At 45.3% G+C, this 19,473-nt stretch overlaps 1 protein-coding gene across 2 annotated transcripts in view; it reads left to right on the forward strand.

The window, feature by feature from the left end:
- The window catches only part of TBC1D4 (TBC1 domain family member 4), a 180,702-nt gene that overhangs the window by 133,520 nt on the left and 27,709 nt on the right, over window positions 1-19,473 (forward strand). For both annotated transcript variants that reach the window (XM_088459332.1, XM_088459333.1), the window contains 2 exons: window positions 1,290-1,453; window positions 16,778-16,987. In XM_088459332.1, coding sequence (XP_088315458.1) covers window positions 1,290-1,453; window positions 16,778-16,987 — 374 coding nt within the window. The remainder of the gene's footprint in view (window positions 1-1,289; window positions 1,454-16,777; window positions 16,988-19,473) is intronic.

A 19,473-nucleotide genomic window follows, 5' to 3' on the forward strand; every position in this document is an offset into this window, starting at 1 on the left:
CAAAGCTCCAGAGATGTTGCAAATTGACAGAAGGTTAATTGTACGCAAACTTTCATCCTCACTTGGCATCTCATTCAAACAGGTTCAGTATATTGCGATAAAGGAACTGAAAATGTATTGCGTGTGTGCCAGGTGGGTACCCAGAAATCTCACAGAAGAGCAGATGTGACGTCGAGTTGAATCGTGCAAGAACACCGTTTGAATGTTGGAGAGGATACCTGATTTCCTGATGTCGATTGTGATGTGTGACTAATCATGGATTTGTCATTATGATCCGGAATCCAGTGTAAGGAAACACGCAAATTTGCATCCGCCCAAAAAATTCTGTGCGATTCCTTCGCCGTGTAAAGTCATGCTTCTGCTGTTCTTTGATGTGCACGGTATGATCCTATAGCACTGGGTTCCCCGTGGACAGACAATTAATGATGACTACTATGCAAACGTCCTGAAAACCCATTTGTGTGGAGCCATGAGGAAGAAAAGACCATATTTGCTCAAGAAACAGTAGTTTTTGCTCCAAGACAATGCCCGACCACATGTTGCTGCTGTTGCATTGGCAGCACCGACTGAAATTAATGGGACAGCACTGGAACACCCTCTATATAGCCCGGACTTTGCCACCTGTGATTTCTAGTCATTCCCAACCCTGAATAAACATATGTACTGAAAGCAGTTCTCTACAGATGATGAAGTGAAGATGCAACACTAAAATTGATGTCACAAAACAGTCTACTAGATGTCTTTGAATCGTTGTTAAAACGCTGCAAAAAATGTTTTGACTGTGTAGGACGCTACTTTGAAAAAGAAAAATGTTCAGATCCTGTGGAGTTATCTGATTCTGAATAAAACAATAAGTCTCATTATCTTTCAATCAGCCCTCATATTATATCATTATCATGTGTGTGTTTGAAGCTCAGGAAGGTTATGTAGTGCTTTAAATGAATATTTAGGAAGTAAAACAATGCTTATAATATTTGCAATAAAGCCTGTTTACTATATTAAAAAATTAGAGAAGTGTTAGTGGAAACGTGAATTTCATATAGGAGATACTAGGTTCTTAGTGAAAATAGCCTGCTGGGGGCACGACGACTGGGTGATGCCTGGTGAAAAAGTTTGAGAACCACTAATCTAGAGGGACAGTTACATTTTAATTGCCACCATGTGTTTGAATTATAACTGCATGTAATTACACAATGAATTAATTTATTGGAACCGAGAATATCAATCTAGCTGGCCTCCTGCTTTGTGCATAATCATATATTCATATTATTGCAATTAATGTTTTCCAGCAGTGAATTTGAAGGTAGGAGGAAGACGTTCCCTTCTTGCAGTAACGATTCCTTAAATATTACTGGACCATCTCACACACCTCGACGAATCTCGTGGCGCCAGCAGATTTTCCTCAGGGTAGCGTCACCAATGGTTAAGTCCTCCTCAGATATGCAGCATAAAGGTTTGAGACTTACTCTGTGTTTTAGTGTTTGTTAATGCTGGTGTTTCTACTCTTCTGTAATGGATTGCGCCCTGTCTTGCTAGCGTTTTCTTTGTGCAATAAGAGCATGCATGACTGTGTTATGTTACACATGCCGTTAGCATTATTCGCAAAAACTCTGGTTTTAACAAAAAAAAAGTGTAGTGGTAACAAATGTCTAATATCAACACCCCTACAGGGAAAAACAAAGTGTACATTTATACATTTTCTTCATTTGAATACTAAATTTACCAGCTGCTGTTTTTATTTTTTTTTTTCAATTTGACTTCATATTGTTGAAATGTATTTGTCACCATACCGCATGCTTGTGCGCCTCCAATATTTGTGTTGCCTCCATCCGTGTCTATGCATGACAGTTTTCAGTCCTATTGTCAGGGTCACTCCCCTCTCATTGTAAAAGTTGTTTCCTACAGGAGTCACCAGAGTCTTTCTGCTCTGTGAGGCAAAAGCTGACAGTTGGTGAAAGCCGGCCTGGGGTACAGCCCGAATAAAAGCAATTTACATACTGCGCAAACCCTATTACAGGTTCCTTATTGAAGCGAGAGACCATGGGAAGATGTGTCAAAACTTGGAAAGCGATAAAGAACCAACCAATCAGCTCCTAACTGTCATTTTTCAAACTCGGCCTGTAAAGTCACAGGAGCCAATTAGTTGGTACTTTATCTCTCTCCACTTTATTTTTCTACAAGCTATGATACATCCCCCCCCCCATATGTTTTTTACTGTTATATTTAGTGGCTCAGGAATGCTTGTATGGGGACACAAGCTTACCATGACAAACATGTTAAATTACAGGCTCCCTTAGATTGCCTGGGTTTTTTGGGGGGTCGTAAAAATTAGCAATTGGGTCTATTACATACATTCAGATAAATAATTTCCTAATATGCAACAAATAAAGGAAAAAAAAGGGACTTTCTAAAATGACAAAGCAATTATAGTTATTTTTACTGGACTTAATGTGTCTTCAAAATGTGAAAATGAGTCTGGTCAAGGAGGAACTGAGCTGAAACCCACACAGCTTGCACACAATTCTAAAGTAATACAAACCTCTGCTACATGTTCTATATATGATCTGCTCTTAGAATGATTCATCTCCACTGCCAGCCCACTATCTTCCATCCCACATAGTAATTGTAGACTTCTCTGCTGGGATAAATACGTCTTGTCGAACATGAAAATAGTGACCAGCAGTATGTGAACCCTGGTACACAGGCATCAGGAGATGTACCAATGTGAAACGATACTTAAAGCATTTTACGTGTGCCGGCAGTACTGTTGTAAATAAGGTGGTTCATCGGGAATCGGTATGATTTACCGCTGGACCCATGCCCGGCGGTTGGAATCCCGACAGCGGCATCATGGCAGAGGAGGAAATCCTGATCGTCCTAAGGTAAGTATTGACTAACCTATTTCTACCCCCTAACCCTCCCTTAGGGGTGCCTAACCGTAACCTTCCCCCCCCAGTGCCTAAACCTAACCCCCCCTTCCCCGCCGCCTAAACCTAAGTCCCCCCCCCCCCGGGTGTGCCTAACGCTAACCCGCCCTTCCCCCAGCCTGAACCTAACCTCCCAGGGGGGTGCCTAACCCTAAGTCCCCCCCGGGAACACTAAACCTAAACCCCCCCCACCTCCGCAGCTATTCGCGCTCGGCGTCCCTTCGATCGGGATGTCGGGCTCCCGGCGTATGTCTAATGACAGGCGTCGGCATATCGACGCCTGTCTTTATACCCTTGCCAGGATATGACAGTCAGGAAGCCGGCTGTCAGGGTTAGGTACGCCGGTTTCCCGACTGCATAGCGGTAAATCGTCATGCTTACACTCATATTTCCGACATGCATGAACTGCTTAAAATAGACTTGATGATCTCCCAGGGCTTGTGTCCGGTGCTCTTCCTAATGCTTGACAACAGTTTTACACCCAGATATTTATGCTGGGTGGTAAATACAAATCTGTTGACTTCCCCAGTTCATACCTTCACTAGCACTGTCCCATTTGTTTCAATCCAGACCAATTTGTGTAGTACTATACACTTATGATTCACTATATATAGCAGGAGATCACCAGCATATACCTTATTTGTTTGAATTACGTGACAGTATTATTTTACAAAATCTGATGCTTGCCCTATTGTTACCTTGCTCCAGCAGCAATACATATTACATTTATATTTGTTACTAATAATATAATTACTAAATTAATGATGTGTAACTAAGAGCAGATAAATCATTATTTCTACTTCAGGGTCCATAGGGTATCCACAGGATACCTTGGGTATAGGTGTGACGTCAGTCGCAGGGCACCAAAGAGTTAAGCTTTCAGCCTCCCAGGATGCACTAGGTCCCCCTCCTATACCCCGCCCCCGGGCCAAGGCACCTCAGTTTAGTTTGGTGCCCGGCCGGAGTCGGGTGCACCTGTTGGAGTGGGGGCTAGAAGAGCCCCTGAAGCTTATTCTTCATGCAGCTGTGGCTGCACAACTGGATGTACAGCATGGACAGTCAGTCCTGACGTCCATGCTGTCTTCCCTACACCCCGCCGGTACCAGAACGCCGGTACTGATCCGGGGATGCTGGTGGGCGTCTGGGGTCACAGCTAGCGGTGACCCCAGATGCTCCGGACCATGGCCGGATTCAAGGGGGACAGAGGTAAGCAGCGGGGTCCCGCGGTGGGTCCCCGCTGATCACATGGTCCTAAGTCCCCAGGCAGGGGGCTCCCTGGGGACTGGCTGCAGCGTGGAGCCAGGCGACCAACCTGCGCTTCCACTACCCCCTGGGACAGCGGACCGCAGCAGAGCGGTAGCGCTGCGGCGTCCCAGGGGTTAAATGCATGCCAGGGGAGCGCGCCTTCCCTGTCTCACAGCCGGCGCCTCCCCCGCTGCACACAGCCCTCTCTGCATGCTGCCGACTGGTCCTGTGGCAGCGCTCCTCCCCCAGGCCAGCCTCCTCTCTGCTCCTCGGCGGCCATCTTCTCCAGAACGCATGGTGAACGCTGCTGGAAGCGCTGGACGGAAGCATCGTGGTCTGGGTCCCCCCGCATACCTCTCCTCCGCTGTGGTCAGGTCTGTGTATGCAGCGCTGTGTCCTACCAGGCCCTGTGTCTGTGTAGTTGAGTGATCAGCGCTGTTAGTGCAGGAATTATTATTTCTCTGCATTGTATGTGACTGTGCTAGCGCTGCTGCCTGTAACTTTTCTTCTCTAAACTGTCAGCTTTATTACTGTCCCTGTTCTTTCTGCTAAAGCCCTTGCGGTGCGGTGCTGCAGGGTGGTCTCTCGCCTATTTAATACTTAATTGGTGAGAGAGGTCACATACGTGGTGCCATCATGTCTGAAAGTGATTTTCCCCTCCGGCTACAGTGTACCACGTGCAAAGTACCGTTAGCGGAGGGGGAGGGTAGCGCGGAGGGCCTTTGCCGGCAGTGTTTGTCCATGGCGCGGCCTATTACGGTTACAGCACCGGTACAGGAGCCGCCCTGGGCTTGTTTCGCTCAGGCGTTAACAGCTTTAGTGGGCCAGTTAGCTCCGCAGCCCGCGTTTACTCCGATGGGTTTGTCCCAGCAGTCTGTGGTGTCGTCACCCATGCAGGGGTTCCCACGACAATTGGTGGTACCCCACAGTCTCCCTATTTCCCCGCTCCCGGGTTCTCAGGAGCCAGCGTGGGTTAACTCCCTGACGAGTTCTGTACAGCACTTGTCGGATGTGTTGCAAGGGGAGTCTGTGATGCGGTCTCATAAAAGGCCGGTGGCGTCTCTGTCCGCTCCTTATGAGGATGACGAAGGGACGTCTGATGATGGGGAGATTCTAGATCCTTACGATCAGGAACCTCTCCATACTAAGGACGCTGATGCTAAGTCCAAAGTATATATTCCTGGACTTATTCGGGCGGTCCGCACAGCCTTGGTGATTGAGGACGAAGTTCCCCCAGCGGCTAAATCTAAGTATGCCTTTTTCAAAGATGTGAAGGGCGATGCCACAGTCTTTCCTCTTTCGGGTCAGTTGGTGGACCATTTAGAGGAGGCGTGGAAACAACCTGGCAAAAGATACCAGCCGCAGAGACGCCTGGCGGTGGCTTATCCGTTCGCGGATAATTATTTTGCGAAGTGGGAATCCCCTCCACAGGTGGATTCTCACGTGACCCGTCTTGTCCGTAGTGCCACATTGCCGATGCCATCCATGTCCTCCCTTAAGGATGCTACGGACCGCAAGGTAGAAATCTGCCTGAAGTCCGCTTATTCCCTTGCAGGGGGGGCAGCACGGCCGGCTATGGCCATTTGCTGGGTTGCCAGAGCGATGGAGCGCTGGGCGGATTCATTAGAGGCTTCTTTTGAATCCGACTGTCCGGCCGATCAGGCGGAGTTGATTGGCAATCTCCGTGATTCGGCCACCTACATCAACGAGGCGGCTCTAGACATTAGTACTCTGGTGTCTAGAATTTCTTCAGCAGCGGTAGCTGCTCGTCGCACCTTGTGGCTGCGATCCTGGAAGGCGGACGCAGATTCCAAGAAAGGTCTGGAAGCGTTGCCGTTTACCGGAGAAGTTCTCTTCGGTCCGGATCTGGATAAGATTGTGGCCACGCTGGCGGCAGCCAAATCTGCCTGTCTCCCGTCGGCCGCTGCTCCTTCTGGTTCGGGACCATCGTCCTTTCGGTCATCTAGGGCCCAGGGCAGGCCCAAACCACAGTCGTTTCCTCGACAGGCTGGCCCTAAGAAATCGGTCAAGCCCCGGAAGCAGGCATGGAGTACCAGACGTCCGGCCCCCAAGCCAGATGACAAGCCTGCGGCCTGACGGTCCGGGCCTCCCTTTGGGGGATCCCAGGGTGGGAGGCCGCCTGCTACAGTTCGCCCAGTGTTGGTCGACCACTACGACAGACACTTGGGTTCTGGAGGTGGTTTCTCACGGATACGCCCTCTCCTTCCGGCACAGACCCCCGGCTCGCTTCTTCACCACGGGTCTCCCATCAGACCGGAACAAGGCTACGGAGCTGCGGAAGGTATTGCACACTATGCTCCAGGCTGGAGTTATAGTGGCGGTTCTATTCTCCCAGAGGGGCCAGGGTTTCTATTCAAATCTATTTTTGGTACAGAAACCCAATGGGTCATATCGTCCGATTCTCAACCTCAAAGCACTCAACAAGTCTTTGCGGGTCCCGAAGTTTCGGATGGAGACCCTACAGTCCATCATTCTGGCGCTGGAACCTGGGGACTACTTGGTGTCATTGGACATACAGGACGCTTACCTGCATGTCCCTATTCTTTGGCGCCATCAACAGTTCCTCAGGTTCGCAATCAGCAGCGACCACTTCCAGTTTCGGGCGTTACCTTTTGGCCTGGCAACAGCACCACGTGTTTTCACCAAGGTGATGGCGGTCATGGCGGCTTCTCTGCGGCTGCAGGGAGTCCGCATGTTGCCGTATTTGGATGACCTGTTATTGGTGGCAGGATCTCCAGAGCTCCTGTTACGCCACTTGGACCTGACCATTGCACTGCTGCAACGGCACGGCTGGCTAATCAACTGGCAGAAGTCCACTCTAATCCCGTCTCGGAGGATTCTGCATCTTGGAGCCTTATTGGACTCGGGACAGCAAAGGATCTTCGTGACGGAGGACAAGATCTCTGCTTTACAGTCAAGGGTGCGCAGTTGTCTGCACAGCCGCCGGGTGTCCTTACACTCGGCGATGAGGTTACTGGGCTCCATGGTGTCGGTGTTCGACATGGTGGAATACGCCCAGTTTCACTCCAGACCTCTGCAGCACCTGATCCTGTCCAAGTGGAATGGGCTGACTCAGTCTCTGAAGTCCCAGACGATTGTGCTCACCCAGGAGGTTCGCCTGTCCCTTACGTGGTGGTTACAGACGACCCACCTCAACAAGGGACGTCCGTTCTGGGTTCCAAATTGGGTCCTGTTGACAACGGACGCCAGTCTTCGGGGCTGGGGAGCAGTTTCGGGTCCACACTTGTTCCAGGGCAGGTGGACGCCGACAGAAGCGGAGCTTCCAATAAATATCTTGGAACTCCGTGCGGTCTTCAATGCTCTCCAGCAGGCACAGCGGTTTCTCCAGGGTCGCCCGGTGCAGGTCCAGTCGGACAACGCTACCACCGTGGCCTACATAAACAGGCAAGGAGGAACTCGCAGTCGGGCGGCTCTCGTAGAGGTCTCTCGGATCCTGGTTTGGGCGGAGCGCAATCTTCCGGCCATATCAGCGGTCTTCATCCCGGGAGTGCTCAATTGGGAGGCGGACTTTCTAAGTCGCCAGGACGTTCATCCGGGGGAATGGTCCCTGCACCCGGACGTTTTTCAACTACTGGTGGACAGGTGGGGTCTTCCAGAAATCGACCTCATGGCGTCCCGGCACAACAACAAGTTGCCGGTGTACGGGTCTCGCACAAGAGACGAAGGGGCGTCTCTGGTGGATGCTCTGTCCGTCCGGTGGACGTTCCGGTTCGCATACCTGTTCCCTCCGGTCTCCCTTCCACGGGTAATCCGGAAATTCAAACAGGAAGGAGGGACGCTCCTGTTGATAGCTCCCGCGTGGCCCAGACGGCACTGGTTCTCAGACCTTCAGGGTCTGTCCGTGGACATTCCTCTGCGGTTGCCGCTACGACCGGACCTTCTGTCTCAGGGTCCTTGCCTTCACCCGGACCTGACTCGGCTGTCTTTGACGGCGTGGCTGTTGAGACGGCCATGCTGAGGTCCCGGGGGTTTTCCAGCTCTGTGGTGCGTACCATGTTGCGAGCTCGGAAACCGTCTTCCGCGAGGATATACCATCGCGTGTGGCATACGTTCTTCCAGTGGTGTCGACCGAGAGGTTATGCACCGCGGGAGTTTCGTCTGTCTCGGATTCTCGCCTTCCTGCAAGCGGGACTAGATCATGGGCTTCGCCTTGCTTCTTTGAAGGTACAGGTTTCGGCCCTATCTGTCTGGTTTCACCGTAGGATTGCTACAATCCCGGATGTGCGCACCTTTATGCAGGGTGTTCTCCGCATTCAGCCGCCCTTTGTTCCACCTGTGGCGCCTTGGGATTTGGCTGTGGTCCTGAGGGCTCTCCAAGGACCGCCGTTTGAACCACTGGGCTCAGTGGATCTTAAATGGCTAACAGCTAAGACTGTTTTCCTTCTGGCCATTGCTTCGGCCAGACGTGTTTCTGAGTTAGGGGCTCTTTCTTGTAGACCCCCTTTCTTGGTTTTTTATGGGAACAGGGCAGTGCTCCGCACTCGGCCCGAGTTTCTTCCCAAAGTTGTTTCCCAGTTTCATATTAACGAGGAAATAGTTGTTCCGGCCTTTAACTCACCGGGTCTTTCCGTGGGTGAGGCCTCTTTGGATGTTGTGCGGGCCTTAAGGACTTATGTTGACCGCACTTCTTCGTTTAGGAAGTCGGACGCTTTGTTTGTCCTCTTTGGCTTCCGTAAAAAGGGTTGGCCTGCTTCAAAGCAAACTTTGGCAGCCTGGATCCGTATGGCTATTTCTGAAGCTTATCTTCATGAAGGCCTACCGGTCCCTCCTTCTCTGAAGGCTCATTCCACTAGGTCTGTGGGTCCTTCGTGGGCAGCTCGACGTGGTGCCTCGGCAGTTCAGATCTGCAAGGCTGCTACGTGGTCTTCTGTCCATACCTTCGTGAGGTATTACAGGTTTGACACCTTCGCCTCTCAGGATGCTTCCTTCGGGCGGCGGATTCTCCTTTCTGCACAGGAGCGTCCCCACCCTTAAAGGATACTGCTTTGGGACATCCCCAAGGTATCCTGTGGATACCCTATGGACCCTGAAGTAGAAAATATGAGATATGGTAAGAACTTACCCTTGTTATCTCTATTTCTACGAAGTCCATAGGGTTCCACAGGACTCCCGCCCTGTCGCACCTGTGCTGCAGATGGGCTTTGCTCTGGTCACCGGTTTTCCGTCTCCCTCTGGTGAGAATGTGATTCTTGTATGTGTCCAGATCTTTGTTCTCTCTCTTCCTTCTCCTCCTCCGGCCTATGGCTTGGTAACTAACTGAGGTGCCTTGGCCCGGGGGCGGGGTATAGGAGGGGGACCTAGTGCATCCTGGGAGGCTGAAAGCTTAACTCTTTGGTGCCCTGCGACTGACGTCACACCTATACCCAAGGTATCCTGTGGAACCCTATGGACTTCGTAGAAATAGAGATAACAAGGGTAAGTTCTTACCATATCTCATATTATGTGGTCGCAGCATCATTAATAAGTAACAACCTATTCTAATGTTAACATTTACGGGTACTTTGTAACATGTAACAATCCTCGGATTAACAGCACTGACAGTGCATTCAGAATAAATACGCATTGAATAGAGCTTACTTTATTAAAACATTTTGTTCTTCCAGTTTAATTTACCACCTGTTTATATGTAGATCATTTATTTTCTCACTTATGATTTTATAAGGGCTATAATCTATAAACTGGAATTATATGACACTGTTATTCCCTCTACATAAACTGAACAAAATGTATGCCAAGGTTTATACAGTACAGTAAAACACATTGTCTCATATAAAATGATTAAGTGTGTATTTTTGGACTAGTGAGGTCTAAATGAACACATAAAATAGAAGGAATAAAATGTGACTCCTTAATCTGCATTTAGTCCCTTTTCACTGTGAACTACTCCTATTATGTTAGCCACTGCAAAGCCAGTCCAAACGACGCCTAGCATCTCATCTGCAAAAAATCACAGCTAAGATCTCTTATCATTACACAAATTATTTTGCCATCCTTCATGATAGATCATACAGGTTTTCAGTCCTATACATTGACCTGTCGTATCATATTTTTAACTTGGTGGGATTATATGACAATACGAGGTGTGTGCAATAAATTTCCGGATGTGCATTGCATAGGTAGAGTAGACAATCTGACACTCTGGTTGTGTACTGTAAGCTCTGACTAAAGTTCTCATGAAATTTCAGGGCACAGACCGTATATAACCAGCACTGCACAAACTGAAAAAGTCAGCTTGTTCACTTCCTTTACAAACTCGTTATGGCGCTCAACAGAGGCCTGTTGAGAGCCATGATCTTCTACGAACATGATCTCCTAAGAGTGGTCTGCAACAACAGGAGAGTTTGACCGAATGCAAGCTTCTTTTGGGGAGGAAGCACCATCCTGAACCACTGTGTTTTGAGTGGGTTGCACAATTTTGGTGCAGGAGACCTGAGGATAATGTTCCAGTTGTGAGGGCCATAGTTGAGGTGGACGCCTGGATGATTGTTGCCCAGTTAGAGAAGGAGATAGATATCTCATCGGGATCCATCCGCTTGATACTCCATGAAAAGCTTGGCCTGAGTAAGGTTCCTGCATGCTGGGTGCCACATCAGCTGAATTACAAGCAGAAGGAAGCTCAGGTGACCTGGTGCCGAAACATGCTGGCCAGGTTTGATGGCGGTTGCTCAAACTCTGTCTGGGAGATCATCAGTGGTGAAGAAGCCTGGATCTACAGTTTCGACCTCAGACCAAACAACAGTCGGCCCAGTGAACCCCAGTTGGAGGTGTGCCACCACAGAAGTTCCGACGTGAATGCAGCGTGGCCAAGTAGATGTTGGCTATTTTTGTGGCCAAGACTGGTCATGTAGCTACCGGACCACTCATGCAGCAGTGCATCATCACTGGGGACTGGTACACCAACCAATGCCTGCTGCAAGTGCTAGAAGCCATTTCCAGGTGCCCGACCAAGAACTCGCACTTTTGGTGCTCTTCTTCATCACGACAATGCACCTGCCCATGACAGTGGTGTATTTTCTGGCCCATGAATGCATCCAGGAGCTTCGCAATCCGCCATACAGTCCAGACCTGGCCCCCAGCGACTTCTTTGTGTTCCCACAAATTAAGCGCAAGATGCCTAGTATTCGTTTTGTCACCGGAAGCTGCAGTGGAGACCTTTATCCAACGTGTACAAGACATACCTGCTTTGGACTGATCCAGATGCTTCACCAAGTAATTTGAGCACAAGCAACTTTGCATAGACTCCTCTGGTGAATACTTTGAAAAAAATGTGATGTCCAGTTTGTTTGTAAATATAATACTTTTTGTGCATCTGGAACCTTATTGCACACCCCTCACATTAGTTTACAAAATCTGATGCCTGCTCTGTTGCTACCTTGCAACAGCATCAATTCATACTAAACTTGTATTTGTTATAAATAAGATAATGATTAATGATTTGTCAGAGCAGACCACTCATTATGCCTGGTCTGCATTAATAAAAATAGCTGATACAGTACTAATGTTGCTATTAATGGATACTTTGTAACTTCTAACAAACCTCCAGAATTGACAGCGCTGACAGGGCATTCAGAATCAGTGTCGGACTGGGGCATAAAGGGCCCACAGGGGAATGCAATGACAGAGGCCCACTGATGGGGCGTGACCATGACCAGCCTTTTGTAGGTATGGTCATCCCCATTAAATAATACCAATAATCTATGACACTTTTAATATAATACCAATAATCCGTGCCCACTTTTATTATAGTATTCCGTGCTCTGTTTTATTAAATGAGTAATAATCCGTGCCCCCTTTCTAAAAGTATAAATAATCGGTGACCCTTTTATTATAGTAGTCTAATAAAAGGGGCACCAATTATTGCTTATATATAATATACATAGTTAACGCACACACATATGCTGAGTGTGTGTGTGTGTGTGTGTATATATATATATATATATATATATATATATATATATATATATATATATATATATAGTGTACACATACTGGGGTTCATTAAGAGCCGCTCGTAAGCGGCTCGCTCGTTCGTTTCGAGCGATGTTTGCACAACTGCGCATACGTACGGATTGTAATACGCATGTGCGAACCAGTCAGTGCGGCAGAAAATCGTTTGTTCGCTAAATAGCGAATGCCTGCTATTTTGAGTGACAGAATGAGGCGTATGTGGGTGGTAACAGGGGAAGGTGCTTGAAAACGGGGAGTGGAGATCAGAACGCAGGCGTGCTTAAAGGTCAAAATGGGCGTTTTAAAGGTGTGCATAATTAATACAGCAGCGTCATTGGTTATTTTATAGTCAGAACTGCTCGTAAGATAGCGGTAGGAAAAACCAACCACAAGAATAGCGAGCAGTTCATTCGCCTTTCGATGTACTCGATTAATCTATTAAATAGCGGACATGACGTAGGATGCGAGCGGCCAGGGGGCGTATTTTTCCAAATAACGACCACATGTTTTGTTCGCTCGTTCAGACATAGAGGCGTCAACAGACCGCAAAGAGCGAACGGTTCATTTAAATAGCCACCCCCTTTATCAGAACGACCGTCCGCAAATAGCGTCCGGCTCTGAATCAGACCCTCTGTACATAAACAATCATGTACATAGAACACATGTATATATGCATAGCATGCATACACAATTAACTATACATAGAATACATATATAGTATACATATACATTGTATACATAGACATGCATACATACATAACATACAAACATGCATGCACGCACATACTGTACATATATAATACATACATATACATTGTATACACAGACATGCATACATACTGTACTTATACATAGCTTACACATATATACAAACACATAGCATACATGTGTATACATATATACATACATAGTATACACATGCATACATATAATTAGTATACACATACACATAAAACATGCATACATATACATAGTATATATACATATATAGTGTATATTCTATATACATACCTAATATATTTAATCTATTTTTTATCAGGAATAAAATCTATACTGTACATGGAATAGGAGGCTGGCAGGGAGAGGGTTACAATTTACAAGACAAGAGGCTCTGTTACATTCCAGAGATTAGGAGGATTCCAAGGATTGGGATGCAGAGAAAATGGACATGTGTAGTGGATTGGGGGGGGGGGGGGGGGGGGGGGGGGGGGGGGGGGGGGTTTGGGGTGTTGCGCTTATTAACTTTTTTTTTATTGTCCTATGTTACCTGAAGCCATTCTCATGGCAGGTGACTGGAGAGAGACATTTGCTGCAAGTGCAAGGAGACATGAAGCAATCCATGCTGCACACTACTATATAAAGCAGCCTCCAGCCAGCCTCACACTCTCTGTAATGTCAGAGTGCTGTGCAGGGAGCAGGAAGCCACAGCCACAGGAGTCCGTGCAGAGAGAGGAGAGGCGGGCGTGTCTAGAAGAGACAAACCTACCTCATTGGTGGATGGTTCTGGGGGAGGGGCAGCAGCTTACACCAGACGGGACTCTGCAGGCAAGACTATAAACAAAGTAGTGAACAGCGCGGAATGCCGCGGCAGGTGATGTGAGACAGCCCAGTGCAGGGAAGGGGGGGTCAGCGATCAGCAGCCGGGTCAGTCACCTAAACAGCCTGCTATAAAATAAACCCTGCATGCGACCTGGTCTAGACCACGCCCACTCGCAAAAGAGGGCGTGGCTATTAAACACCGGGGCCCACCGGGGAAATCCCCGAATCCCCGGGGCCCCAGTCCAAGCCTGTTCAGAATAAATACACTGTGATAGAGCTACCTTACTGAAACATTTTGTACTGCCAGAATACTTTCAGCACTTGGTTACATGTAGAGAATTTCTTTTCTCACTTATGATTTTTAAGGAGTAGGACAATATCTATAGCATCAAATTACTTTGCACTGTTATTCCTTCTATAAAGCTGCCAATGCTTATACACTAAAACATTTTCTCACATAAAATGATAGTGTGTGTTTTTGGTCTAGTGGAGTCTATATGAATACACAAGATAAAGGGAATACCTCCAGTGTTTACCTAAAATGCTTCTCCTTATCTACAGCCATGGCCAAAAGTTTTGAGAATTGCACAAGTATTGGTTTTCACAAAGTTTGCTGCCTCAGTGTTTTTAGACCTTTTTGTCAGATGTCACTATGGTATACTGAAGTAAAATTACAAGCATTTCATGTGTCACAGGCTTTTATTGACAATTACATAAAGTTTATGCAAAGAGTCAATATTTGCAGTGTTGACCCTTCTTTTTCAAGACCTCTGCAATTCGCCCTGGCATGCTGTCAATCAACTTCTGGGCCACATACTGACTGATGGCCGCCAATTCTTGCCTAATCAATACTTGGAGTTTGTCAGAATTTGTGGGTTTTTGTTTGTCCACCCGCCTCTTGAGGATTGACCACAAGTTCTCAATGGCATTAAGGTCTGGGGAGTTTCCTGGCCATGGACCCAAAATTTTGAGGTTTTCTTCCCCGAGCCACTTAGTTATCACTTTTGCCTTATGCAAGGTGCTCCATCATGCTGGAAAAGGCAATGTTCGTCACCAAACTTTTCTTGGATGGTTGGGAGTAGTTGCTCTTGGTGGATGTTTTGGTACCATTCTTTAGTCATGGCTGTGCTCTTAGGCAAAATTGTGAGTGAGCCCACTCCCTTGGCTGAGAAGCAACCCCACACATGAATGGTCTCAGGATGCTTTACTGTAGCCATGACACTGGACTGATGGTAGCGCTCACCTTTCCTTCTCCGGAAAAAGCGTTTTTCCAGATGCCCCAAACAATCTGAAAAAGGGGATTCATCAGAGAAAATAACTTTACCCCAGTCCTCAGCAGTCCAATCCCTGTACCTTTTGCAGAATATCAGTCTGTCCCAGATGTTTTTCCTGGAGAGAAGTGGCTTATTTGCAGCCCTTCTTGAAACCAGTACATCCTCCAAAAGTCTTTGTCTCACTGTGCGTGAAGATGCACTCACACCTGCCTGCTGCCATTCCTGAGCAAGCTCAGCACTTGTGGTGCCCCGATCCCGAAGCTGAATCAACTTTAGGAGACGGTCCTATCGCTTGCTGGATGTCCTTGGGTGTCCTGAAGCCTTCTTCACAACTATTGAACCCCTCTCCTTGAAGTTCTTGATGATCCGATAAATGATTTAGGTGCAATCTTACTTACTAGCAGCAACATCCTTGCCTGTGAAGCCCTTTTGTGCAAAGCAATGATGACTGCATGTGTTTCCTTGCAGGGTAACCATGGTTAACTGAGGAAGAACAATGATTTCAAGCTCCAACCTCCTTTTAAAACTTGCAGTCTGTGATCTCCAGCCTTGTCCTTGTCAACACACTCACCTGTGTTAATGAGAGAATCACTGACATGTAAGCTGGTGCTTTTGTGGCAGGGCTAAAATGCAATGGAAATGTTGTTTTTGGGATTACGTTCATTGTCATGGTAAATAGAGACTTTGCAATTCATCTGATCACTTTTCATGACATTCTGGAGTATATGCAAATTGCCATCATAAAAACTGAAGCAGCAGACTTTGTGAAGACCAATACTTATGTCATTCTCAAACCTTTTGGCCATGGCTGTAGTCCTTTTTTGTATTAACATTTCAATGGACACTTGTTGAGGGAAACAGTATACAGTATAGCGCTGTACGACTGCCTAATTTAAAGAGATGCCTGTTTGTAATAATTGGCTAATCAGTTTGGAATGATATTTACCGTATATACATATACTGATATAGTTGTGTACTCGATGTAAGTGAATGTAACATTACTCTGACAGCTGTACTCTGTAAGAATTTTAACTAAGTTCCCAATTCTTAACTTTGTTACTTTAAATGTATACAGCATACAGTACATTCTAACATAAGACTCAACGCAGGCACACAGTTGAGAAGTTTTAAAAAAAATTTCCAATCTCTACAAATAATTTCTACTTCTATTATTTTTTTTTCCAAACATTTGCTTTTTATATATATATATATATATATATTTAATATAAACATGAAATCCTTTTAAAAAAATAAATAAAAGTTATTTATTTGACTTTTGTGCACCTTTTACAGACTCCTTTCTTCTTTATTCTTTATTTTGTGTACCCTATTAACAACTGTGATACAGTACCACTGCATTGGGGCTGAAATACCAAGGCGAGCAATAATGGTTTAAACCCAACATGGAACATTTAGAAATACAATATAGTCAAAATAAACATTTTTTGCTCATCTATTGTCAGAGAAATCTGGTTAATTTTGTTGGCTCAATATTTATAGCATTTGAAAAGTTGTACCTCATTATTAGGTGTCAATGGAAAACATTAGACCATACATTCTACCCAGAAATGCTGAAACAAGGATCTAAATCTGACGGTAAAACAAGAAGTATTAGAATGTGTATATATAAAACATAAAAAGGAAGTCTGTATGATAGTGTGATTCTCTGTGTTAGTGTCATAGTGTAAGTTCTCCTTGTCTGAACAATACACCAGACACGAGTCAGAGGGAATGCAATGCTTTGTTTGTAAGATATGACACTATGGAAATGATGGTGAATGTTCTATATCTCCATTGTTTCAGATCATTTAGATGTAAATGATTTGCTACCATTATCTCCTCTCCCTCCGACTATGGAAGAGGACCCTCTAGTGTCTCTTCTTCAGGACGACAATGCTGCAGACTGTGTTGATGGGAAGCGAAACTCTGAAGACCTTCAGAGGTTATGGAGGAAAGCAATACATCAACAGATCCTACTGCTGAGAATGGAAAAGGAGAACCTGAAGCTTGAAGGTTAGTCTAGAATCTTTATAGTGGAAGAGAACATTAACTAACAAAAATACCAAAAGATTTCACTAGTTGCAAACATTGTGTTCAAGTAGTCCTCCTTATATGGCATTTGTTGGTTTCAACTCCTTCTCAAGTATTAATTGTTATTAAAATACTGATTTCATATGTGGGAGATTAATAATAATTCAGCACTTTCCACTGCATAGAGCTGGCAATGCATGCTGCACTGTATTCCTACTCACTCATTAATTCTGACTTCCTCAATAGGACAAACGTCTATTGTTACATTTCCCTGCTGCTTTAAGCAATATAAAGAACCTTTTGCAGTTACTCTTGAACACAAGTACAAGTTATGATAATATGGTAATCCCTATCGCGCACAATATCAGGCGCAGCAAATAATCCCAATAGTACCACCAATACTAAATACAAATGGAAAAATAAACAAATGGGAATTGCGCTCCTTCCAGGACAAGAACAAATTAAATGTTATACCATACAAGAATGAATAATGTTCACCAAAGTCCCAATAGTGAATTTTCTTCCAAAACAATTTTTTTTGAATTTCTCCTTCTCCACGTTCCCTTTAGGATACCTCAGTCTTAGTAGACCTCAAAAAAGAACATAGGAAATATTCCACATAGCGTAATACTGTTTAATCACCACAAACAAGCAAATATTAGTGCACTTCTAGGGGTGAGTAATCCTGCGTACCAGAGCAAGGCAAAACATATGCATGTCACAAGTAGATAAGTTCTCTAATATTCCCTCCAGGCCTGGATACCTCTACTCGGATATGTTGTTCTAGTTCCTCTCCTCTGGTCCTGCAGTGATTCCCCACCTTCAACGACGCGTTTCGCCCATCAAAAGTCTTGAGAAAAAAATTGTTTTGGAAGAAAATTCACTATTGGGACTTTGGTGAACATTATTCATTCTTGTATGGTATAACATTTAATTTGTTCTTGTCCTGGAAGGAGCGCAATTTCCATTTGTTTATTTTTCCACAAGTACAAGTTATGTGTAAACCTGAAGTGTAATGTTATTCTTTTATTTCTAATTGTGAGGAACTTTCGCTTATGAACTGGTGCAAGTATTTGTGTTGTAATTAATATGAAACAGATACTAACAGTTTTGTTTAGTGTATTTCAGAAATTGAAAACAAAGGTCTGGATTTTGTGTATTAAACACTTTTATTTCTGTATGCTAGGCAATCGCTCTCTAGGCTTTGTGGTAGGGGGTATGGCAGGTGAGCTGGGGGTTTTAAGGGCTGATCTGCTTTGCATGAGGGAGAAAACCTGACACTATAGATGAAACCAGAAAAATAGTACTATAAGAACAATTAAAAGTAAGCGTAATTAAATAAGCAAACACTGCTGGGGAGTAAGAAGCTAGAAATAATTCAGAGTGAATGTACCAGAATTCTCAGCATGGATCATTTAAAGAAAACCTTGCATATTGTATGGCTTTTAGTCTATAGTCTTTGGAACAGTAATTGCTTTCTAAGTAAATCTATCGAGGACTTTGCTCTAAAGCACTTATTTTGCTCCTGGCTATTTGACCTGCTCCAGCTTCTCTTGTGGGTTTTCACCTCTCCCTGCTTCCCAAACTGTGGCCCTCATTCAACGCTGGTCTCTGATTTATTCCCTACGGTCTCTGCACCACTAATTCAGTAAGTACAGGATGGTGTGTTAGGTAGAGACTGCACTGGAAACAGGATAGCATTAGGCAGTGGAAGATGAGGGCTTAGATGGATCAGTGTCAGTAGTGGTGGCTCCAATTTGGCTATACATAAGGTAATGTTAGGCTCGTGCTCTGTAAGGGAAGTGGTAAGAGTAAGGCTGTGTAAATTGGTAAATATTATAGGTTGAACAGTATTTATGAATGGGTCTTACTTTCCGCCCAATGACTAGTTTCTTCAGAATAAAGCATTTGCTTATCCAGCAGTTGTACTGTAAACTATTGCTTGCAAGAGATTGTCCGCAAACCCCTGCATACAAAGTTATAGCAATAACATGTACTCTGTGTTACCTTGTCTGTATAAAAACAGACCCATGTTATTTTTCACAGAACATGCCCAATTTCTGACCTTTCCACTCAACACTTTACTTCCCTATAGTGTCTCAGTCCTTCCACATCGCTGCTTGCGCCACCTCCTCTGAGATCCTCTTGTGTCTTTCCATGCCGTTATATGTACAAAATAAGATAACATAGAGAAGTGTTTGAATGATTGCTGGGGTGATAACTAAATTATTAAGTCATCTTATATAAATGCATACCCAAGTTAACATAATGCAAACTTTGTAACCGCTTTAAACATCTTTGATTTTCATATCCGATTTGCTCTAAATTTTTCTACCATTCTGGAGAGTTTAGCTTTATTACTATTAATTTTTCATGAGCTAAGTAGATTCCTAACACATGAACCATTAAATGTGTAAATATATACTTTGCCATATAAAAACAGCAAATAATAACAACTTAGGTCTTAC

This window comes from Taudactylus pleione, unplaced genomic scaffold, assembly GCF_031769625.1.
Source record: "Taudactylus pleione unplaced genomic scaffold, aTauple2 ptg000041l, whole genome shotgun sequence".
Taxonomy (NCBI): Eukaryota; Metazoa; Chordata; class Amphibia; order Anura; family Myobatrachidae; genus Taudactylus; species Taudactylus pleione.